At 39.9% G+C, this 24,104-nt stretch overlaps 1 protein-coding gene across 1 annotated transcript in view; it reads left to right on the forward strand.

Moving 5' to 3' along the window:
• pappaa (pregnancy-associated plasma protein A, pappalysin 1a) overlaps positions 1–24,104 on the forward strand; it is an 87,410-nt gene that overhangs the window by 17,492 nt on the left and 45,814 nt on the right. The window contains exons 7-10 of the mRNA XM_035667726.1: positions 7,552–8,053; positions 17,118–17,246; positions 17,403–17,494; positions 19,838–20,034. Of these exons, the coding sequence (XP_035523619.1) occupies positions 7,552–8,053; positions 17,118–17,246; positions 17,403–17,494; positions 19,838–20,034 (920 nt within the window). The remainder of the gene's footprint in view (positions 1–7,551; positions 8,054–17,117; positions 17,247–17,402; positions 17,495–19,837; positions 20,035–24,104) is intronic.

Below are 24,104 nucleotides of genomic sequence, written 5' to 3' on the forward strand. Positions count from 1 at the left end.
AAGATCCCACTAAATCCTACATACTGGTACTTTTGTGGCTCAAGTGCACATAATAAATGTAAATATGTTTCCCTTTTTCTCCTTCAGTCAGTTTCTTGATTATAATGACCTGTAATGACCTTTTTAAAGTAAATTTAATATAAGAGTAAAGCCACATCCCCCCTTTTATCCCCAGTTTATAGTATGATAACATGATTTGAGGTTTGACTTTTGTTGATTTTCTGAGTCAGTACTCCAACATGCAAAACATTTTGGTGACTGACTCAACCTCAAAACATGCAAATGACTCACTGGATTCATGACACTTGGGCCGTGGGATAACATGGAAGGATCAAGGAGGTCACTTCCCAATGGATGGTGCTGTATGGTACCACAATTCCCATATGAGGGCTCAGGCCCAAAACCAAGGCTAAAGATCATGTCTTAGCTGTAATACCCATTTTTTTAAATTCTAGTTTAGGGGTATTTAAGGGGAAATAAATGTTGAAATTAGTCAGATTTAAAAAAAAAAAAAAGTTTTCCACTTTTTTGTTTGTCTATTTTTGCCCTGGTCATGAATCCATATTAGAACATCTATACAGGAACAGGCATTAAGGGTGAGGTATTTAAGCTATAAAAATATTTTTTGTCCCATCTGTACACCTCTGATCTTCTGTGGTTCTGGCAGTGGCAGCATCAAGCCTACTCTGGATATTATGCATAGTATATGCAGCAGCATGCATGCATGCTGTTATTCTCCCATATTATGCACTTTCTAATGAAACATTTAATGAATGTATTCTTTTAAATCACAGTCAGTTACACTGGACATTATACCTTGCAAGGTTGTGTTTAGTCAAATATCTCCAGTGTAGCTGTGTTTCCTACTAGTAAAACAAATGTGTAGATATCTGTATAGTACTGTAGTGGCCTGAATTTGGGAAATTAGGACTACACATGTACTTATTCACAGAGATTTACAGCAGATGTTCTCTTTAAATGCAGCAAGCTAGTAGCTTACCAGCTGTGTTACCAAGCGAGTGTTGCTGTAAGAGTATGCTGCATTATGGGTTGTTTGTAGACTGAACGTTGCTAGCAATGGTACAAATGGTAAAACTGCCAGCTTCTGAAAATGACAGAGAGTAATGATACACTGAGGGAATCCTACACAAAGGTAAGAGCAATATTTTTTAAAGTATACTCAAATGACATGTTTACCTTTGACAAGATAAAATGCCTCTATGACGAGGACTAACCTAGAAATTTGACAAAATAATTTTGGGGAAACCTTACCAACTCATTAAATAGCTAGACAAAATTGTTACCCTAAGCACTTTGGGACTGCCCATTGTTCCAACAGCCTGTTATCCCAAAAACAAAAGCCCACTACTCCAAAGGCCTGTTTTTCTGAAGATATACACTCTCCCTCGAGTTTTCTGCCCTTAATATCTTCTAATGTGTATTTGGATGTGACGGAAAGGACAAAGTCAGGTGACCTTCGCTGTCACAGTAACAATAGTTAGGTAATCTTTGTTGTCTTAGGTTAAAAGTAGTAGCTTAAGTTAGTTACGGCAATTAAATTACATACGTAAGCTGATGATACCAGATACCAGTCTATTTTCACACAGGGCCTTCACAGCAATGGGTGTTTGTTTTCAGAATAACAAGTTGTCGGACATCGGGGCTTTGGGTCCATACCACAAAGGCATAGCTAAGATATTTGTATATATAGTCCAATATGTGAGTGCATTTAGTCTGCTATATGTAGCTATTACTCATACTTTTAGTTAACTGTAATATATATTGCAATTAAGGGTAAGGCCCTGCACAGTCTACTATCAGCATCTATAACTTAGATGTGGAACCTTTATATCACTGTAAGTTCATGTAGTTTGTCCGACCAAGGTCTATTATCCATCCATTACTCCACCTTTAAATTTGAAAAGCTGACAGGGCTGTCATTGTTCTGGCCCTTACACCAATCTTCCTCCATATATCAGCTAAATCTGTCAGCTTCTTCTGGCAGCATCAGAAATCTTTTACAGGTATCCCTTATTTGTTTAGGAATGTCATATTGGGGTGGCACACTTGTATCTATAGTACCATATATTTGTTTTTCAGCTTTATGTGTAATTTTACATCTGTATGAATCTGTAATCTCTGTTGTGTGGAGCGTGTAAAGCACTGTTTTAATGCTGAGTTTGATATTGAAATTATAGTTTTAAAATTCCAGCAATTCCAGCAATAGCAGCTAAATTATACTGGTCCACAATAAATACCTATGAAAAATAAATAATACTACTAGTGCTACTACTAAGGTGTTGGTATCTGAAACATAGGTAGCCTACATCTCCTGCTTAAACTGCACGTCAACCAGTGTACAGGACAAAACAATCCCTCTTGTGGTAACTTTCCAAAATGTCGATCTTTTTTGTGGTTCCATGTTAATGGTGCAAAATAACAATGCACACAATGAAGAAACAATGCGTACACATCTCAGGAGTTTCGCAACAATGCGTACAAATCTCAGGAGTTTTGCAACAATGCGTACAAATCTCAGGAGTTTAGCAAATCTAGGGTTACCATTGAGACACAACCCCATGTTCATGCCACACAATCTTATATTTGTAATGAGGGTCAGTAATCGTTGCCTCACTAGATAGCCAAACTTCTTTCATGTACAGCATCAAGCCTATATTTATTAAATATTTTTTGCCATGACTTGGTTTTAAAGTTAAAGTAGCATAGTAGTAGTCATTGATCACCAAAGTATCTAAATGTAGACTAAACTGCATGGAATAAATAATAATGATGATAATAATAATAATAATAATAATAATAATAATAATAATACAATGCCAAACTATTTAATTTACAGAATTATTTGCGTAACTATCTCTGATTGGGTCACTTTGTCGTTTATGTGCATGTTTGTGTGTGTGTTTGTGGATGATCCATAGATTCTAAAGTCACTGAACCTTGCCTTCACACTGGCCATAGTGTTTGTACCAGAGGCAAGTCTGGGCTTGTCTGACATGCTGTGTGTGTAAACTGTACTCTATTTTCCCTCTTGGAAGGGGTCCCTGTTTGTGGCAGCTTCCCATTCCCTGTTAACTTGCTTGGGCCAGCTTCTCACTGGATACCACAGCTGCTGTTTCCTGCTGTGATGGTGCATGTGTCCAGCAGTTACTAACTTCCAAATGACATTCTGGCAAACTACTGGCTCTAAGATACTACAAACTTAAGTATTAACATATTAACTATTGGCATAACATCCTTATGTCGGAAAATAAGGGTGTTAACGTATGCACTTATGTGACTGTGCATCAGCATTCATGCATACACATGGCACCTGTTCTAAGGACTTGTGGGCTGTGCCCTCACATTTCTTGACTGGTAAACACTAGCGTGGTCAGAGCCAGAGTGCCTCCCATAAATCTTTAGTACTGTGTGCCCCGGCAAAATATGGCTGGAGTAAAAAAAAGCAAGAATAAAAAAAAGGCAAAAAAAACAACCATGGATATAGATTCAGAGAGGGAGTAAGAGAGGTTGGGTGCGGTGAAAACCACCCAAGATAGTTAGGAGAATTGCATGTGGTTAGTGACATTCACAAGGGAGGATCCTGGGTTGATTGAAAACAGCAGTGTTGCATGAATGGAAGTAAAAGGTCCAGGATGTGTATGTTCACCGTCATGTGTGTAGGAATGTGTGTGTGTGTGTGTGTATGTCTAAGCAGATACACATTCCTATTATTTTTATGTGCACATCGAGGTTTTTTTCTGAAATTATTAATTATGTGCAATTGCAATATACGGAATATACAAAATGTTTGCTTGTGTGTAAATACGTATGGATTTACGACTCTTAACAGCAACATATGTCTGCCTGGTGGATTGGTCCAAGATATTATTAGAAGCCTCTTTGAAAGAAATACAGTATCAGACCTGGCTGCTTTATGTGATGTCACACAGGGTTTGTCTGCCCGACATTATTCAATGCATAGCCCATTATTCCGAAACCTCAATAGTCAGAAAAATGGACCGAAAGCCTATTTGTCCGACAGCCTGTTATTCTGAAAACAAATGCCCTTTGTCACAGGTGGAGGGTGCAAGGTAGCATTGGATGGACCCAAATGCAGATATTCAGTGATTTAATATTAACAAGTTTAAAAGATAGTGAAGCAAAAACAACAACAACACAAGGCAGACTGAAACGACATAGAAACTAAACTTAATAATCTGGCAGGAAACAAATGTAATCAAAATATTGATTAGGGAGTAGGCCAGGTAACTGCAGGAGAAGTGGGAACAGGTGGGTAGATGAGGAAATGAGGAAACGGGGCATATGGTGGAAAGGTGGAGAATGGCAGATCTATGAATCAGAGGAAAGTACGTGCTCCCAGAGAAGTGAAAATGTGGCTGAAGACAGGTGCCGGGAGCAGTGTGGAAAAAAAGGGGAACTAGGAAGCTGATTGTGAGACCCATTGCTCTGTTGGCCAGTTGTTTCGAAAACGCACACTCTGGAATCACTAACTTACGTATGTGACTTAACACGCAAACTAATGTCTAATGCCTGACATTTATAACCCTAGTGACCAGTAACTATCACACAGAGAGAAAAGCACAAAGCTCAGGCTGAGCTTCAAAAAGCTGCTCAGCCTTACCTTGCTAGAAGCTAACATTATACACCACATGAAACACTGTTGACACGTTACTCATTTTAATGGAGAAAACATCAAATTTCCTTCTCAGTGTTTTTTTTTCCAATTAACATCTATCAATCAAACATATCTCTAGTGAGGTGTACCCAAAAGTAGCACTTGTGCCAACTGCTTCATATTACAAAAAACCCCACCAGCTGCCAACAGCTATGACGGATTAACCTCTGAAATACTGTGAATGCAACGTGATGTGACATTGGTCCCCAACCCCCGTAGAGTGTCTATTGCCTTAATAAAGTGTGTCTGTGAAGTGTCTCTCTGTTTGTGTGTGTGTCAGGGCAAAAGGCTTGGAGGGGGTTGATGACTGCCTTCTGAGTGAGGAAGTGTGTAACAGTGTGTGACAGTGAGTCATCGATAGTGAGAGCCAGAGCCAGACACTTCTTAGAAAGCATAAAGCGTGCATGCCCGGACATATCCTTGTCTGTTTATTCATCCGGCTCTCTGGACTTTTTGTGGATCAGTATGATTCTACAGAGCAGAAGGATTATGACTGGATAGTGAGCAGGCAGCAGCATCCTATCCTGTTATACTTTGCCTACTAGTCATCTTTTAGTGGATTTCCACAAGTTGTATCAAACATTGGTCATCCTTGCCTCAGAACCGTATATCAGTATCTTCACCTGTGCATACAAAAGATTAAGCCTAATTGGCTAGCACCTTTGCTGATTACGGAATTTCCAGTTCTCGGATGTTGCCCAATTATCAGATGACTTGATGAACAGATAATTGGTGATTGAAAAACTCCCAAAGTCATTCAGCAAGTCAAATACATGCAGTCTATGTGGATTATTTTGTAACATGAATGCTGTGTGTACCAAGTGGTTATCACAATGGCATTCATTTTTCTACACACACTTTTTTTTGTCTGAATGCCATATCCCAAACCACCAGGAACAGACCTGGGTTGTACGCTAATTTGGCCACAGTCAAAATTGCAGGTCTTTGGCCCAATAAGACTTACCATACACAGCCACTGCCATCTATTCTGAGGTCATTGTTGCAATATAAAACTTTTCAAATGAGAGATTTGTAATTGAATCAAGTTTTTTTTCCATCACAACTAACAGTCAGGGGATATGGAGGTCTATCAGTCAACTGTTTTTCCACAATTCAGTTCAGTTAATCATCGTACTCTGGAAGCAGCTGTGAGCTTCCTTTCCATGAAGGATACCAATAATGATTCCCCAAATTCCAATGAGATGTAACCTTGTCAATTTCAGTTACATTTCTCCAGACCTCGACTGAAGAGCTTTAAAGATTACAGAAACAATGGCTTACGTCAAACCTAGCGCCAATTACACTGCAATGGTGCCTAACCTGTCATTCATTTTTCCCAGTTGTTTTTGTCGAAAGACTAATACACAGATGGATTCATCTCATCAACAGAGAATGAATGGCTCATATTCAAAGCGTAGGTCTAGATGGTTCAGAGGCCCCCTCTCTGCACTTTAAGGCAATTATAGGTCCAACGCTTCAGTGCCGGGCTGTTTATATAGTGGTAGGCATGTAATATATATTTTTTGGGGGCTGTATTCTGCTGTGAAGTGCAGAAGACTGAGACATTGATATGAAGTATATTATTTATCTTCTCATTGGGAATTTTGATGACCTGTTGCAGGTAGCTTTTCTGTCTACAATTAAGTAGATAATAAAATATAAATCATTGTTGTTTTGATGTTGGATTTTAAACCCTTTGCATGCACAGATTGTACTGCCAATCACAGATACAGCTTTGCAGCTTTGAAATACAGTTTACATTGCCTTAGGTTACACAGTGGATGACACCCCTATTCTGTCTCCTCTTAAATCTCCAACCACATTAGCAACAGCGCCAGACCAGGAGTAGGGCCCATCATAACAGCTGACATTACAAAATATTTTCAGTGGCTACAGCTCCTTTCCTTGCAAACGCAATGAAAATTTACCCAGAAAGCCAGAACTACATGAGCTGAGCAAAGCCAAGCTCTTGGAGTATCTTAGTTCATTCTCTCCCGGCCTCCCCTCTCTTTCTTTCTCCCTCTCTTTCTCTTTCTCTCTGTCTCTTTCTCTTTTTCTTTAATTCACCTCCACTCTGGCCACACACACACTTACAGTACAATAATAAATGTGTTGAGATAATGTGGCTTGGAAACCGTATTCAGTCCTCACTTGATTAAACACTGGAATTTTGCATGGTGCCCAGAAATGAGGTTAGCAAATGGCTTTGTTGGTTGCCAGCTTGGAAATGCACAAAAGGAAATCGAGGGAGAACATAGTGTCTGCTGCTTGCTGGCTTCTAAAAGTGCTTGATGAATGTTAGTGTACGTCACTTGGGATAATGCGAGTTAGCTGTGTGTGGACTCCAAATATGGCTGGAGTGTGACTGTTAGAGGTTGTAATGACTGCGCTGAAGTGAGAACCCTGCACAGGCCCCTCTCAGAAGGTACACACCTCAGCTCTGCCTTTCCTCTGCAGATGGACTCACAATGACCTCTCAGTTTCACCTCTACCTTGATGTTGCAAGAAGTGTAGATACACTAAAAGGATCACTGATGCAAATCCTTGATCTGTCATCTCTCATTAAAATGCTACTGGCATTATAATTTAAAATGACTTTCTCACCAGCATCATTTTGTTTTGTGCATCCTTTGAGGAATTCAAGGACCTGTAGCATAACACATTTAATGTATTTATGTAATTTAACAATCATTCATTATGTTTGCATAGGAAATGGCTTTTGCTTATAGCACATGATTTATATTTAATGGTTTTGTTGTATGTGTGTATATGTGGATTATTTGAGGTTGTTGTTGTTGTTGTTTACATGTTGCATGTATAACACTGTGTCTCTTTTTTATATTTTTTTCCCACAGGCCCTCCAGATGTGGAGCAGGCTTGTGAGCCAAGTGTGCGCACCTGGAGCCCCAATGCAGGGATCGAGCAAGGTGTTGTCGGTCTGTCGGAGTGCCCTCTCCAGGGCTGCATGCTTCAGCTAGAGTTCCACTACCCGCTCGTACCAGACTCCCTGACTGTGTGGGTCACCTTCTTCAGCCCTGAGGAAACAGCACTGCCAGCAATCCACAACATCTTGCTACTGACTGTCAGTGGGAATAACATTTCATTGGGCCCCAGTAATGTCTTCTGTGACACCCCACTGACTCTTAAGCTGGACATAGAGGAGGAGGTGTATGGGGTACAGTTTTTCACTATGGAACAACACCTAGAGATTGATGCCACCCTCTTGGCATCCAAGGCAGACTGCACACTTTGTAGGCATTGCCAACCACTACATTACCGCCTGTTGCGCCAACCACCCTTTACCCATGCACCACATGGTCTGATGTTGAATGAACCTACCCGCCGATATACAGACAGGTGAGTGACCTGGTAGGTGAATATTCTTGTATGAGTGCACTAAGATCTACTTTAGTCATCACTGACTGGCTCTGTCTCAGCTACCTGCAAACTTAATATGATCTCTAAATAACATATAGAATAAAGGTTTAGGTTTTCTCATGGTTTGACAAAGAAGAAGAAAGCCATACAATAAGTTGGGCATGCTTTGGTTTCATAGTTTTTTTTTATAGTATTTTCTTTTAGAAGTTATATTAATTGCTGAGCCGTCAACTTCTAGCTTCCTTTCTTTAGTGTGATGTAATTAGGGATTGAGAGGAGAAGGTGTTTATCTATCTGTGGAAACTATTCACAAAAATATGTTCTTGTAGTACCAGATATCCTTTTCAATACCCCCAGGAGCACTAACAAGCCATTACTGCTTTTGCAGTTTCAAATCTGCAGCCCAACATTTGTTTCCTAAGTCACAGGTCAATTGTTGCTCACATTTGTTTTTTCCCATGTTCCATGAAGCAAAGGCAAACAGATGGCTTGTTAAAGGTATTATCTGCACACTGTGGTGAGAGTTTAGTGCTTTGCTTTCATGGAATGTGCTGACACGAGAAAGATTGTGCTATACATGGCACTGCTGTGTGTTATGCCATCTCACAATCGTGCTGTCAGCGTGGTTCACATGAGAAGGAAAGTGCTTGATAAGAGGCGAAAGGGTGAGTATGCATGTTATGCAAGATGCAGTGATGATACCTAAATTCCAGGTCTGTACACAACTTCCTGGTTGAATTGCAGTGTCTATGGAAGGCTGTCTGCAGTAGGGATATATTTATTTGGGGGTTTTGGCACACTTCAGTGATTATTGATGTACTGTAGGTAGTTTTGCTGCTGTGGTATATTTCACTAGCTGTGGTTGCATTCCAGTGGTAGTGGTCAGTGGCACTGGCTGACTATTTTCTGTTGTGAGAACATATGGGATCTTGTCTCTTTGTCTCTGGTCAGAGACGTTTTGTAGTATGTATGTTTGAGCAATCAAAATCTTTAACTTATTTACATGGATAATAAGTGTAACAACAACACAAAATATATGATGTATTTTGTTTAATTTAAACATAAATATTATGATACATATGTAGGGGAGGAAATATGTGAGTATATTACTATGTTCTGGGTTCTGTTTGCATGTCATGGGACTACTCAGACAAAAGAAATGAAATGCAAAAATGTTCCAGTGCGTAGTACTACTGTGGTATTTTTCAACAAACAAATTATTCAGACAAAATGATAAATGCAACAGGAGAACCAAGAGTCAGAAATTAGTCAGAGATGTTATTTTTTGTGATGGGGGTTTGATGGCTAAGATAATGGCCCATAACACTCTCAGAAGACACATAGCCTTTGACATGGTGGAGTAAAGAGCAAAGTTCACTCAGATGTTTTGGCATGCCACAAATCCAATGTTAAGTGCTCTGTTTGATCGCCTTGCTCCAGCTACTAAAATGCTTTTGTTGACCACACAGCATGCTGCTTCTTCATGCAACATGTTTCCACGGGGCTGGATAGGGTCTTGACGAGGGGGTGATCTCGACCTCAGTCAGACCACTGGCCTTCACCTGAGCTGGTGCAAACTGAACAAAAGGACAACTGACAGGCTCCTTTGTCTTCATCCATGGGTGGTGGTTTGTTTGGAATGGCTAAGGGCTGGGAGGTCAGATTGACAGAGTAAATTACGGTGGGGAGTAAGAATGGTGAAGTGAAGAGGAGACGCAGGGGTGGAAGGTTGGACCAGTTGGGGGTAAATCACTGCTAGGCTCATGGAGGCCAATAGGTGATGAAGGAGAACATTAGGGGGTAGAGAAAATATAAAGAGGATTGGGTTAGTTTGACCCTATGCCTCTGATGTACCCCAGCCCATGGGCTAATCCTCTTCCTGACATGGGCTTCAGAGCTGTCATTCAGTCAAAGCCTATCTCAGAGCTGATGTGAAGAGAGCTCCCAGCCAAAAGAGAGAGAGAGGGAAGCTCCCCTAGCATCACTACCCCACAGCCCCTCTGTAATCTGACTTGGTTCTGCAAAACTCTTCCCCCATCCATCCCTTAGCTACTCTGCTGACAAGTCTGCTGCTGCTTGAGAACTCAGTTTACCTAATGTTTCCTCTTAAAAAGAAGATGCAAGATCTGCTTGTTTATGTTTTTGTGCTACACACTTTCTGGGTAATTGTGAAACATAGCCCTGTGCTCCAGCAGGTACCCTCTGTGCGTACCAGAAAAGCAGCCCAGATACTCTGACTCTACTGTGTCCTACAATTTTTGTAACTTTCTGTAACTAAAAATCCAACTTTCATGTCCCTTTCACACAATGATTGGCCAGGTGAGTGACACTTTTGCCTACTGATGTGGTTGGACAACACGTCATGCAAAGTAGTTCTTTTTGAGCATACCACGTCCTTAAGTGTAGAGCCGACTTAATATTTGTTTGGGTGGTACATGGAAAAATGTTTTATTCGTTAAGACAGTTTTGGTTAATTAGCAATGTAAATAATTAAGTGTATTTCAAATTTAATCTGTACTTATTTTGAATTTAATATTAGTAGGCAAACTTTTAGTTTTATTGCCAGTATTGGAAACTATGAAGGTCTTGGCAACACTTTATTTTTTTCATTCCCTCTCATCACTCATTGATTTTACTTCTTAACAATTTCTTCTTTTCATATCAGGCCAATCCCTCAACCCCCCCACACCACCACACCACCCGCTCCCCTTCCCTATAGGATATTGGCCTTGCGTAATCCTCCTGATATGAACCATTCATGAGTTGCAGACAGAGTGAATAGTGTAGTCCTCATGGGGAGTCATGGGATGTCTGGTGCACTCACCAGCTTTTCTCCAGCATAGGAAACAGACAAATTATATAGGAATAAATCAGGACTAGTCTAAGAAATTGGATATCAAAAGTGTGTTGGCAGGTTTGTTAGTGTGGATGTTCAAGAAGAAGGTTGAATTTCTTGGGCAGAGGCTGCACTGGAGATCACTTTTTTCTTTTTTGTGTCAAGATAAGAATTATACACTTAGCAGGCCAATGCATTATTAACAACAAACTTTACCTTTGTAGTATTTATGTATTTGCATATGTTGGGGAATACCAATGATATGTATTGTAGTGCAAGTAAGGGTTTGGGGGTTAGCTGGATGGAAGCCATGATTGAGGTAAGTGGTCAGGGAGGACTGGGATATCTTTCTGTCTTTAGTTTAATTTAATTGATGATGTAGCAGCAGCTCTTAATGCAAACGCAAACTGTTGATATAGCTATAGCAAAACAGACGATAAATGCATGCATTTGGCATTAAAATGATCTCCTGGCTCAATTCAATTCCCTTTTTTAGACCTCTCTCTAAAGTACCTCTCTAAACATGTATCATTAGTTTCTTAGACATACTGTAGTGTAAAATGAATAGCAGTAAAACCTCAAATCCATGTCAGCTGCCACACTGACAAAAGGAGTATTGCCCTGTTTGTTGTTCTTGCAGGCTCAATCTATGATATTTTCTCAACGTCCTTAAATTTATCTGCTTTTCTCATCTGGGATCTCTCAGCCAAGAACAACAAACAGCTACAGAACGGAAACACATCCATATGCATGCTCACACATAAGCCTTGTGCACACATAATTGAAGGCAGGAACACACACAGATGAACACAGACACACACCAACACTCTTAGTAGCAGGCACATACATTAGCACATGCTTCCATGTGTAATCACCTGCTGCTATCAAAACACCTCTGAAAGGCATATACGGTGCCTTGTGCCTGACTTTGAGTGCAAGCCAAGATAAAAACCTCTCTTCCTACAGGGGTCTTAAGAAGAGTGTCTGGATGCACAAAGAGGCACCAATGATGAAATCTTGTCACGTGACACATTGTCTGTGACTAGAGTAAAGTCCTAGTATGAGTATCAGATCAGTTACATATCATATCTAATAAGTAACAGATGAAAGTGTGGTCTTATAAAGTCTGATTGACTGTCAGAAGTCATGTCTATCACTGGCAACTAATTGGGAACAGAGTGAAAGCCATGTTTAAACAGTTGTCATCGCTATTAGGAGTAGCACTATTGAACCTGTATAACCAAAGCTGCATGACACCCAGGTAACATATTTGCTTAGCAGCATACTTTCACTTTCAGTCCAGAACAGGATGAAGAAACCATTTGATAGCTTTGATAGGGGCAATGACTAGCTTTTTGTTTGCTTTGTGAATGAGGCGCTATCTGTGTTATGAGTAATCATGTAACTCAGAAGGCTATACAGACCTAAACAGTTAGATTTGAGAAGTTCTGTTGTGTTCTGATGGAGTCCTATGCATAGGAAAGGTTTATCTAGATGCCATGCTCGGAGACATTTTATCTGGGACCACAGAGAAAGGCCACAGTGCCCTCAAGTGTGACAGGGCAGACGAGTGTAGAATCAAGGCCTGCAGGCACTTTGATAGAGTGAGGGACAGTTAGCGATCCTTGGTGTAGTCTGGAGAAATATTTTAGGATGGTATAGGTCTGGCAGAGTCCAGTGATTGGTGTTTTAAATTGAAGCAATGAACCTTAAAGGTAAGGAAAGGACTTTTAGTGCAAAAACTTCTGGAGCTGTTCAGTCGACCTAAGACTTTAACAGGTCTAAAGTGTTTGCAGTAGGCTGCTATTGACACGGCTCACTGGTTTTCAGTTCTTAGCCTAAACAGACTTGCAAAAGAAAATCAAAGTGGACTGTGGACGCAAACCACAACCTGTGGTCTAATAGACCTTGGTTGTCATCCACCTCAGCTTTCCCCCTAAGACTTTTGTGGCGGTACACCAACATCACGCTACTTCCACTTTTGCTTCTGAAAGAGGACCGTCATTATTCCCAGGACTGCAAGACATAGCTTCACAGGAAAATTGTGAACCATGTTGTCATTTTTCAGGGTTCTATGGTCACCAAATCCCCAATAACTGGGTGCAGCAGGAGTAAGTAAACATCAGCTGACTCAAAGCTATTGGGAGAACACTATCTTGATTCTCACTACTCGTGGGAAGACCGATGGAATAAACTTCAGCGTAATTTGAAATAGATGAATATTACCTCATCATTTTTTCCACAGAGGTCCCCCTGCCCTATATATATGCAACTTCTCTAGACCTTATTTTAGAAGTCATCATTTACTCCTCCCTTTTCATATCTCTTCTTTCAGTTGATTGTTTTTCCCATGGATTTGCTCGATGTATTTTCCTGTTCTACTCCCCGTTTATCTCCTCCTCAGACGGATCTAGCCACTTGTCTCTTTGTTCCTGCCTATCTTTGCATGACCATGTCTCTCAGTGTTGCCCGATCCAGCAGTGCAATTATTTTTTTGTGCATTGGTTTACCTACAGTATGATAGCCAGAATTTCTCATTATCCACAAGAAGGAAATTCATGTGCTGCCTTGCTGCACAGCAATATCTGTTTCACTTTTCTTTCCGTCTATTCTGTGTATTTGCTCTCCTCAAAGATAAAGTCTCCCACAGCTTGACTTTTCCAGGGGCTAAACTAATTCAATTAGAGGGGGCATGTTTGAGTGTAGCCTGGAGTTGCATCAGCATGAGCCAACATTGCAGAACAGGACATACTGTAATATAAAAGAGAGTATGTCAGGTCAAACATTCTGTGTTGATAATAATAAAGCCAACATAAATACCTAATCCTAGGCACACATTTTGCTGTGGGGAAATTCATTTTGTTACTTGATCTTTAGGTCCATCATTTTTTTCATATTTAGGACAGCACAGCTAACTTGAACTTAGTCTACTTTCATCTGCTGGGAATATGATGAACAAACACAGGAGAAATGGAGAAATGAAGATGAGGGAAACAAAAACAAAAGCCATGGACCATGAAGTGTCATGAAAAAAATAACCTTTCCTGTTGTAAATCTTTTGTTTGTGTATTTTAACATGAATAACTAGATGAAGAACATGAGAGCATGTATACATGCAAGCAAACACCAAACACACACTTGTACAACTCCCATGCAATGCAGTATTTGTATTATTATATGTTTGTACATGGGTATGTTGAATTCCTTCCTCTTTGATTAAACATTTAATAACATTCTGGTGTTCCTGGAATGCACTTATATAGTGCTTTTCTACCTTAATGTCCATTAAGTGCTCTAATTTAGCCATTCACACACACTAAGACACCAATGGTGATGGAGCTACCATGAAAGCAACTTGGGATTCAGTTTCTTGCCCAAGAACACATTTGGACAGGAGCCAGGCATTGAACCACCAACCCTGTTATTAGTCAGCCTCTTATTCACTAGTTTGCCTAATTAAACATGTTAAATTGATTGGTTTGAGTTTATCAAAGCCTATGGCTTTCCTGCACATCATTCAAACACTTTCTTGGTTTGATTGCTGACTCAAGCTTTGGCCATTGGTGAAGCCTTTGTGGTACCAGAGCAATGTTTGCTGCTGGTATTGCATTGCACTCACCATTAGCATTATATGCGACGGCAGTGAGAACTGTGGTTCATGCCTGTTCACTATTTGAGTTCAAAGCCCACAGTTGGCTGGCAATGGGTTACTAATACCAAAGGTATTTTGTGTGTGTGTGCCAGCATGTATGTATATATGGGTCCGTGTGTGAGTTGCTTTGTGTAATGGGCATATGAATCCATGAATGCCCTGGTACTCGTGTGAGCAGTACAGTATCCCTGCATGCTTGTCACTACATGTACAGCATTGCAGAGGGCATTCAATCATTTGGTTTATGGTACATGATGATCCGTATGTAATGATCTATAGCTAACCTATTGGTCTTATTTATCCTCATTTGATGTTGTTCCCCACCCTTATACCTGATTGTTGCTATGTACTTAACTAATACTAGCCATGATTATACGCAACAATTATGGATTCCTATCCTCTAACAGAGAGAACATACAGCATCCATTACACTTGCTCATGTTCTCTACTATTCCTGTCATACTAACGCATACCAAAAATGAAACTGCCGTGATTTTTTGAAACTTTGAAACTTTATTACTGATATTTTTTAATTCCATATTGTGTTCTAGATTAAATTAAATAAGATTATAAAAGAATTGCTAGAAGTTCATAGTCGATAATTATTGTTATGTTAGCTTTTGGAACAGTTCCTTTTGCAGTCCATTGGTCAAAGTATATTTTTCCAGCATGAAGAAACTTCACACGAGCACATCATAAATATTACTGTAAACTGTAAATAAACAGTAAAATATGTTGTTTTTTGTAAAAAAAAACCCCATCAATTTCATTAATTTGTCTGTAATAGGTAAGGTAACTGGATTCGTCTTTGTAATTAACCATAGTCATCACCTTCCATTCAAACAAAACACAATTACAACTACACCAATACATGACAATAAATGGAAATTGTGACATGTCAATATTCAGACAGTCAATGCATAATGTAATATAGAATTCACAAAATAATGTAACCCTAAACATTTTTTTAATGCCGTAATCTCGAGATCGTGAGTTAATTATTTTGTTACCTCTGGATAACAAAGGTTATTTTCTCGTAATAATGGGTTAATTTATCTATGGCCGATTTTTCAAGTTAACAATAATATACACTTCATAAGATCAATAAGAGTGCGCCACAACATGATCTCGAGATAACGGCATTAAAAATGTTTTTTAATCCATGAACGTTTAGGGCGTTCATAACATACATTGTAAAATTAATTGTGACGCATGTCTGAATCAAAATTAGAACATATGTCTTAACCTTGGTCTTCAGTGTTGTTTACACATATGCTCACAAAAACACATGCACAATGGACTAAAACTCTGAAAGCCAAAAAAGAAAACCATGAAGGAGAAACCATAACCATAAACGACAAATCAAAACTAGAAATGAGAAACCATAACTATAAGCAAAAGGAAAAAAAAAGTCAAAACAGAAAGAAAACTGTTAACAATACAGTTGCAAATGAGAGTGCTGATTTGAAAATCAGTTATCCTGTTTTTATCGTTCATAACAGTCAAAAATAGATAAATACATACATAAACTCTCAGATTATTTGCTTGCCTTTACATGTTTTTTGTGTTACCTTCCTTCTTAGTTCCATTTCCTGTTAAGAAAGTTGTTAACATGAAACAACACAAAATGTGGATTCGTAAAACAGGCTACTTGCCTCAGCTCCATGTTTCTGAGCAATTAAAACAGAAGATTTTTGATGAGTCTGAAGAGACCCATAATGTGTGCCATTCACTTGATCAATGGCTTACAGGAACTAGTAAACCTGCCCATAGTTAAAACAGGGCCAGAATCCAACAGGAACTATTAAAACATATGGTAATACAAGTAACATGTAAAGGCAAACCACAGATCAGAGAGAAAAAAGTAAGCAATGATGATGATAAAAACATAATGATAAAAACAGGAGAACTGATGTCATGACAGCACCCTCACTTGCACTGTTGTTGTTTCTCAGTGACAGTTTTCTTTTCTTGAGTTTTGTTTTGTTGCTTTGTTTATGGCTTTGGTTTCTCATTTACAGCTTTGATTTTTTTTGTTTATGGTTTTGGTTTTCTCATTTATGTTTTTTTTTCCTTTCAGACTTTTATTTCAGACTTCCTTATCATGGTGACTCAAGAAACCATCATGGCGACTTACACCGGCAAAGTGAGTAGTCCCCCAATATTTCTCCTGTCCATTGTGTATTCATCATGATGGTTCTTTGAATCACTATGATAAGGAAACAAAAAAGAAAGCTGGACCCAAAATGGGTAAACGCAGCCATATCAGTGTATGACTGGATAGGTAGATGTGCGGAAGTGTGTGCTGAGACAGATGTTTTTAACTGTGTTGGCTAGCGATACTTTAGTTACCAAACTATTTCTATAATACACACTTAATCTCTAGCAAACAGATCCTATCAACCTCCACAGGACTGGTCCGAGGCCCTTTTTTAATATACAAGCTTTCACTGTTTTTTCCCCCCATATGTGATTCTTTACCAGACATTCCTTCAAGGCTTCACATTATCCCGAAATATGTGGACTCACTGGGATTTTTGCCTCTCTTTGTGCAGGGATGTGATGCCACATGTTGTGTACACCTACCAGGTCCAAACTATCTCTGGCCGGAGCGAGAGTGAACCCTCCCCACCTCTAGTGCATGAATTGGGGGAACACTACTGTGGTGATGGACGCATCCAGAGGTAATAGGCACCTACACTCACATGATCAAAATGTATGTACTAAACTACATCCATACAGATGTGCGTGTGTCTCCTTTTTCATACAGAAAACAACCCTAAATCAGTTTGGTAATGTGTATGTGTATGTTTTCTGAGTAATGCCTCCTGCTGTTTTAGTTCCAAAGGAGAAGAATGTGATGATATGAACTCTATGAATGGGGACGGCTGCTCCAGTCAGTGCAAGAAAGAGCCCTTCTTCAATTGTATTGGTAAGTCATATGTTGTCAAAGTTGTAATAGGAATGCTTGCTCCCTGGTTTATTTCTCTGGATTGCTGTTGAGGAAAATACTGGAAATAGAAGAGAGTTTGTTTACCTTCAGTTTACCTCGTGTGACATGTATCAAGGAGTTGCTTGTGTAGTAAATGTATTCAGGACTAACACAGTGGGATGTGTGCAAATAATATATCATATGTGTAAATGGCTTGTAATATGGACATGTGTTAACATTTATCAAGTTAAAATTTGACCGCCAGTTTCTTACGTAACATTTTAATTCTGGGTTCTTCTCTGCCCTGATATTATTTTCTGTTTGGATTTAAGAAAGGCTGCATAGTTGTCAATGAGACACAGAGGCTAACTTTGTGAATGGACAGATTTGACGTGAAGGCATCTTTTATCCAAGTACGTCATGCCCTTCTCAAAAGAATAAATATATCATAGATATAATCACTTTGAATTCCTGTTTAAAAAAAAATCTGGAAATCATTGCATCTCATATGTTTTTTTTTTTTCAATAAATAGATGGATTGGTTCTTGTCCAGTTTTCCCACTGTTTTACAATCACTTTACCAACCTGTTGTGATTGTATGTGTGTGTGTGTTTGTGAATGTACAGTACATGAATGCACACACGTGTGAGCCTCTGTGAAGTGGCCACTTAATCCGTGTCAGATTGCTGGATGACTGCATTGGCTGTGCTGCTTTTCCACCAACTGCAGTGCTCAGGGGTGTGTGTGTGTGTGTTTTGTGTGTGTCTGACACTGTCTGACATAGTTGTAGTTTTGCACAGAAATCTGACACTATAATGATGGGACCTTCTGTCCATCTGTCTGTATGTGTGAGAGAGTGCCTGCTTGTCAGTGTGTTGGATAGTGAAAGAGAGAGTTGGATGGAGAATTGACAGTAAGTATACAACAGGGCCAGGGTGCTACGGTCTGGATGGGCTTTAATAGGCTATTCACACGATTGAGCCGAATTATATCTGGAATTGACGAAATCGACAAGTTCTCACATGACCCCACCTGGCGTTACAATCCCAGTGGTCTTTTCTCAATAGGGCTTCTAGCCATAGTAAACACAGGTGCAGATAAAGCATAAAAGAAATGCAATCTCATATTCCTGCTACCACAAAAGTGATGGTTTGAGAAGGTCAGATCTGCCCTGCTTTGACATATTGACAATGTAGCTTGTGGTTCTGTCTTGGAAAAAACACAAAAAACCCACCAAACAAACAACAACAAAAAAACAGGTATAGTTTGTTTAGACAGGCTCTGGACCTTTCTTTTCTCTCTCTGTCTATCCGTCTTGTTCATCTCATCCCTCTGGTTCTTTCTCGAACTGTAGAGCTCTCTTCTTTTTGCTCTTGCACTCGATCACCTTTGCACTTTTTCCGTTATCTGTTTATTCTATCCCTGTCCAAATTCAAATACTGTACTCTTTCTTTCTCCTTTTCCATCCCTTTTTCTCCTTTTCTCTCTTTAGCTCACGTTCTACCTATTACTTCTTCAGCTTTCACAAGCCACTGTTTGAGCTTCCTCTCGACTCACTCTCACTCCTTCCCTTCTTCTGTTCCTACTGAGTGAGTGGCGGGAGCGTATTCTGTATGCCCCCTCAGTAGCCCCTTGTTTCACCATTGCCAGAGCACAGAACTGACTTGAGTTTTTGGCTGTGCTGGAGAGGGCTGGAATTTCGAGGAGGAGGCCCCAGCCAACTTGGCACAGAATGCCGCCTTTCCCCCTAACTGGAACCCCACCGGCTGACACTGCTTTAGCTGAGAGCTGAGAGCAATGAGGCCCAGGCAACCTCCCTGCTCTGCTCCCCTCTCCTCCAGTCCATAAGCTTCCAGTTCCAGACCTAAACTCCGGGTGGGACATCTGTAAAAATTACGGCTGTATCTTTCTTTACCTCTTGACTTTGTCTGGTTCCCCCTACCTCCCTCTTTCCTCTGCGTTTGTCTCTCTCAATCTCATTTTATCACTCTCTCCCTTTCATTCTTTGTGTTTGTGTCCTTCTTCTTCCCGATGTTAACATATTCTCTCATCTCTGTTTGTAGATCGTCACACAAGAGTTGATCCTTCTTTTTCCATGAAGTTTTTATCCTTTACCTCTTTCCCCCATGTTTATCTGGTCCTCTCCCTCATCACCTTCTAAATAATAGAGATAAGGTTACAAATGCTATCCGATGGCGGGGGATATGGAGAACCGACTGATATTTTAACTGTACTCAATACAATAATAACTGTACTGAAAAAGTAACTTGTTCTACACAGGTAAAACACACAGAAAGATGTGTTTGAAAGTACAGCTGTTTTCTGTTTTCTGTTCACCTGCAGAGGAGCCAAGCATGTGTTATTACTATGATGGTGATGGGGTGTGTGAGGACTTTGAGCGAGAGACAGGCGTGAGAGATTGTGGCCTCTACACCCCCAATGGTTTCCTCGACCAGTGGGCCTCCACTGTCGAAGTTTCCCATGAGAAGAAGCCCTACTGCTCTGGTGAGGTGGCTGCTGGATACCCTGCTGTTACTAAGGTAAGGCCATACACAGTTTGCCCTGTATGCAGTGTATATATATACACACGTTATGGAATTTGTGATACATTTTTGCATTTGTTTAAATATGTGTGATTATTACACATTACAGTTTATCTCAGTTAAATGTGAAAAACCGATGTAATTGTTTCACATCAGACGTTAACAAGTATTAAAATTAATGAAAAAAGACATGAAATCAAATATCTTATTAACCAACCTATCAACAAGTCAGTCAACAAATCAGATCATAAATTGGTCATTACAAATAGGCATTCTCCTTCAGTGCTCAGAGCATGGTCTTTGATTTGTTGGTGATTTGGTATTATTGCTTTCCAAACCATTAATCAATTTACATATTGATGTTAATGAAGCCTCAATTTTTGGGAGACAAATGCTAAATAACTTATTTTGCTTGTTTGCAAGTTAAGTGATTTTAGCAATTGGGACATTTAATTAGATGTCTCCCAGGGTGAGTGCAGAAGTTTGCTGCTCTCATTAAAGTAATGCTTATTGAAGACGAAAGAAGAAGCCATTGATTCCAACTAAGCCTGGTGGAAGCATTGATCTGTTGCCGTTGCAACATAGAAAGGGGCTGATTGCCCAAAACATAAGGGTGAGGAATATGTTCATGTACACACACACACACAAAGCTTGGGACACATAGAAGTGCATTTGGCTCAGTCGGATTTAATCTCCTCTTCTTATATGGATTGTCAAAGCTAAGGCATGTTGCTGAAGTATACTATCTCCTTTAATGCCCTATTTGTAATTTGAATTCATTATTGTGCAGTTCCTTAATAGATTTCAGGGTATTAAAATGCTAAAACAAAGATTCTGCAGTATCTTGCTTTGAGTGACACCAATATCCGTTGTTAAATTGTAAGCTCATATCCCTGCAAAGGAGAGACGTTGTGTTAAAGTTGTTAGGCTTCACACCCCTTCACTGACAGTGCTCTCTCTTCAGAGGCATGTGTGTGATGTTGGAAGTGTGTGATGTTGGCTGCAGAGCTTGTTCTCACTGCTGATGATGCATTTTACAAGGCCAATGAACTAGGAATTCTTGAACAGCTGTGGTCAGCTGCCTTGCTCAAGAACACTTTGGCAAGGATTACGAAAAACAAAGGTAGACACCCTTTAATGCATGTGATATTTATATGGCACCACTTCTGTCTGAGCGAAAAAGAGTTCCAACCAACAACAGTGCAGATGGTTTATTCTCTGAGAGGAATGAGACACCAGTGGAACATGTCCATGTAACCATAAAGAAAGGATTTCTGCTGTGAAAGACACATTGTTCATACAAAAAGCACTTTTACTGTGGAGAACACACTGTTCCCCAAGGGTCAAATGTGGTGAGATCACCTCATTACAAGGCCACTGACTGTATACTCTATGTGGACACACAAGTGCATGTGCATGTGTGGAAAATATGCAAACACAGGTTAACAAAACACAATGGTCTTGTCACTACCTCTCTCTGCCTCTTCATCTCCTCTATTCACTCTGTGTAAATTCTCACACACTTTGTTATCTATCCAATACATTGTGAGTTGAAAAGTGTGTAGATACACGGTTACATCAAAAACTGTTTCCTCAAAGCCCATTCCTCTTACCAACATCAGTCCATGTACATGTAATCACTGACATTTATTTTTCCACTCCAATAACGTGGAGCATCAAATGCCATCTCTTCAACTCCTAATGAACATTGATTACACTGTGTCCTTGCAGTTGCGAGCATATGCACACATCCACACACACACAAACACACACACACACACACACACACACCAAAAACTGCTCGCACAAAATGCACACACAATCATGCACACTTGTTTGCTTATGGTGGTCCCTCTTGGAAAACTGATAACATAACAAGGCCCCAAATAACTGAGTTGAGATTCTCATTCAGGCAATGCTTCTAAGCAATTGTACAATTGCATGCATGTGGCTATGGTGACTGTCCTGAAGGCTCATGCCACAGATGAGGCATGTGAGGATTAGTTCGGGAGATGAAGAACAGGCAGTAGGCTTGCATGGCTCCAGTTTAAATGTGGCCACTTTGGAACAACATATAAAATACCACAGTAGCTGATCAGTAGCAAAACAAGGTTATTGAAGATGTTACCTACTTTGAAGGAGCTTTTGGTTATGCCTTGCAGCTGGTATTTTAATAACTGTTTTGCCGACAATCGGCTGTGATGCCAGCTAGGAATCAACCATAGAGTGCCCAATGAATAGTAATTTTTTAGGCATCTGGATTGCATTCTCTATCTTACCATCTATCATACTTTATTTTAGTTTTCTGAGTTTGTTGGTGATTGCTTACATAAGGGGTTGGATTTTTTTGATGGAGAAGGATGGGAATGGCTAATAGGCATTTGATATGATAACACCCAGGAGAACCAAAGTCCAAGCCTCAGAGCTGCAAAGTTACTTGTGATGGTATACTAATCTACAATCTTTGTTGATATTTTGATGTCATTTTTCTGAGCAGTGTAGTCTGCCAAAAGCACTGTGGCTTTGCTGATTCAGACTCAGATATTGCCCTTGACAGGGAGCTAGAAAGCAGTTGGGGTGGTGAATTGTTTGGGAACTTTGAAATGACTGTCATCAGTATTAAAACGGTGAAGATTGAAAAATGGCAACTGCGGCTGGGGTGCAGGGCTTACTTTCTGTATTCAAGGGAGGCAACACAAGATGGATTGCTTCTTGTGTACTTTACATTTGACATGGAAAAAGAGTATGAACTCAGCTCATACAGTCACCTTATTGCAGCTTGTACAGCTTATGTTGTGTTGGAACATAGCTGGATGTTGCTATATGAATGAGAAGTATGCCTTCTGCGGGTAACAGATAAATAAGTGTAGTCTGCATACCATCGGGGAAGTGTGTAAGGATATAGACAAGTTTTCAGCATAATTCTTGGGGTTTAATTGGTCTACAGAAATAAATACTGGTTTAAGTGTGGTGAAACCAGCATACTGTAGTTACCTTTGTTTTTTCTTGCTCTTAACGTTCAGGTCAGCACCAATTTTTCTGAAATCACAAAAATGTATGGAATAGCTACATTAGCAACAATTTTGTGGAAGAGCTTGACACTTGCTAGGACTTACACAGCAATAGAAAGCAGATGAATGGTTATACTCAGTTCATTACCATGGAATTACTTGCCACTTTAAGGCCAACAAGGCTGTCAGAAGTCAGCCAATCTTGTCATTTGTAATGGCACATTACAATGAATGAATTAAGTGAATACATTGAATCTGTGGGGTAGAAAATGTTTTAATTGTGCTAGGACTCTACTTAATCATAATAATTTGCATAATTTCTTCTTTAAGTCACTAAGGTATAAATGTAAGGCATGTTGCGACATAGTATCTTTTCTTAAGACACAACTGTTGAGACCGTTGAGTGACTATGCATAAATAAGCTTAAGGGTGACCCTGTCAGGAGCTTAGCTGCTGTTGGAAAGGCTCTTGGGTTACATAGCCTTCACAATGTGGTTACAACACACACATTTTCTCTTCACCCATTCCTGGTATACTAAATTTACAGCAAGTAAAGTTGCACGGACCATGATACTAAATCACTACGACAAGATTCTTTTGCTTGACAGGATCAACAGAGATATAGAGGGGGCAGCTCATTTCTTGTTGGGGACTTGGCACATAGAGTAACCCTTTGATCTCAGCCAACCACACCCCAGAGACAATGTCATTACCACGGCACAAAGCCAAAATGACAGCAAAGTTCTCTGCTGGAGTTAGTGTCTGGTTAACCACTAGCATCCATCCCACAGTATGTACCATTATTGTCCTTCTAGTGGTTTTGTGTGTGTTGGTGTGTGTGTTCGTATCTGAGAGAGAAAAAGACAGAGATGAAAAAAGAGAGAGAGGCAAACTGAGGCCCAGAAATAGGTTAGAAGTGCAAAGAGAGTGTACAAAAAAAAAAAAACATTAAGTGTCTTAGTAAGGTGTTGGGTCACCACAAGCCACCAGAACAGCTTCAGTTTTCCTTGGCTTCTCAAAATCTCTAGATCCCTTCAGACAGACAGACAGACAGAC

Source organism: Morone saxatilis, unplaced genomic scaffold (genome assembly GCF_004916995.1).
Source record: "Morone saxatilis isolate NCDOM2014 unplaced genomic scaffold, NCSU_SB_2.0 Contig21, whole genome shotgun sequence".
NCBI classification, from domain to species: domain Eukaryota; kingdom Metazoa; phylum Chordata; class Actinopteri; family Moronidae; genus Morone; species Morone saxatilis.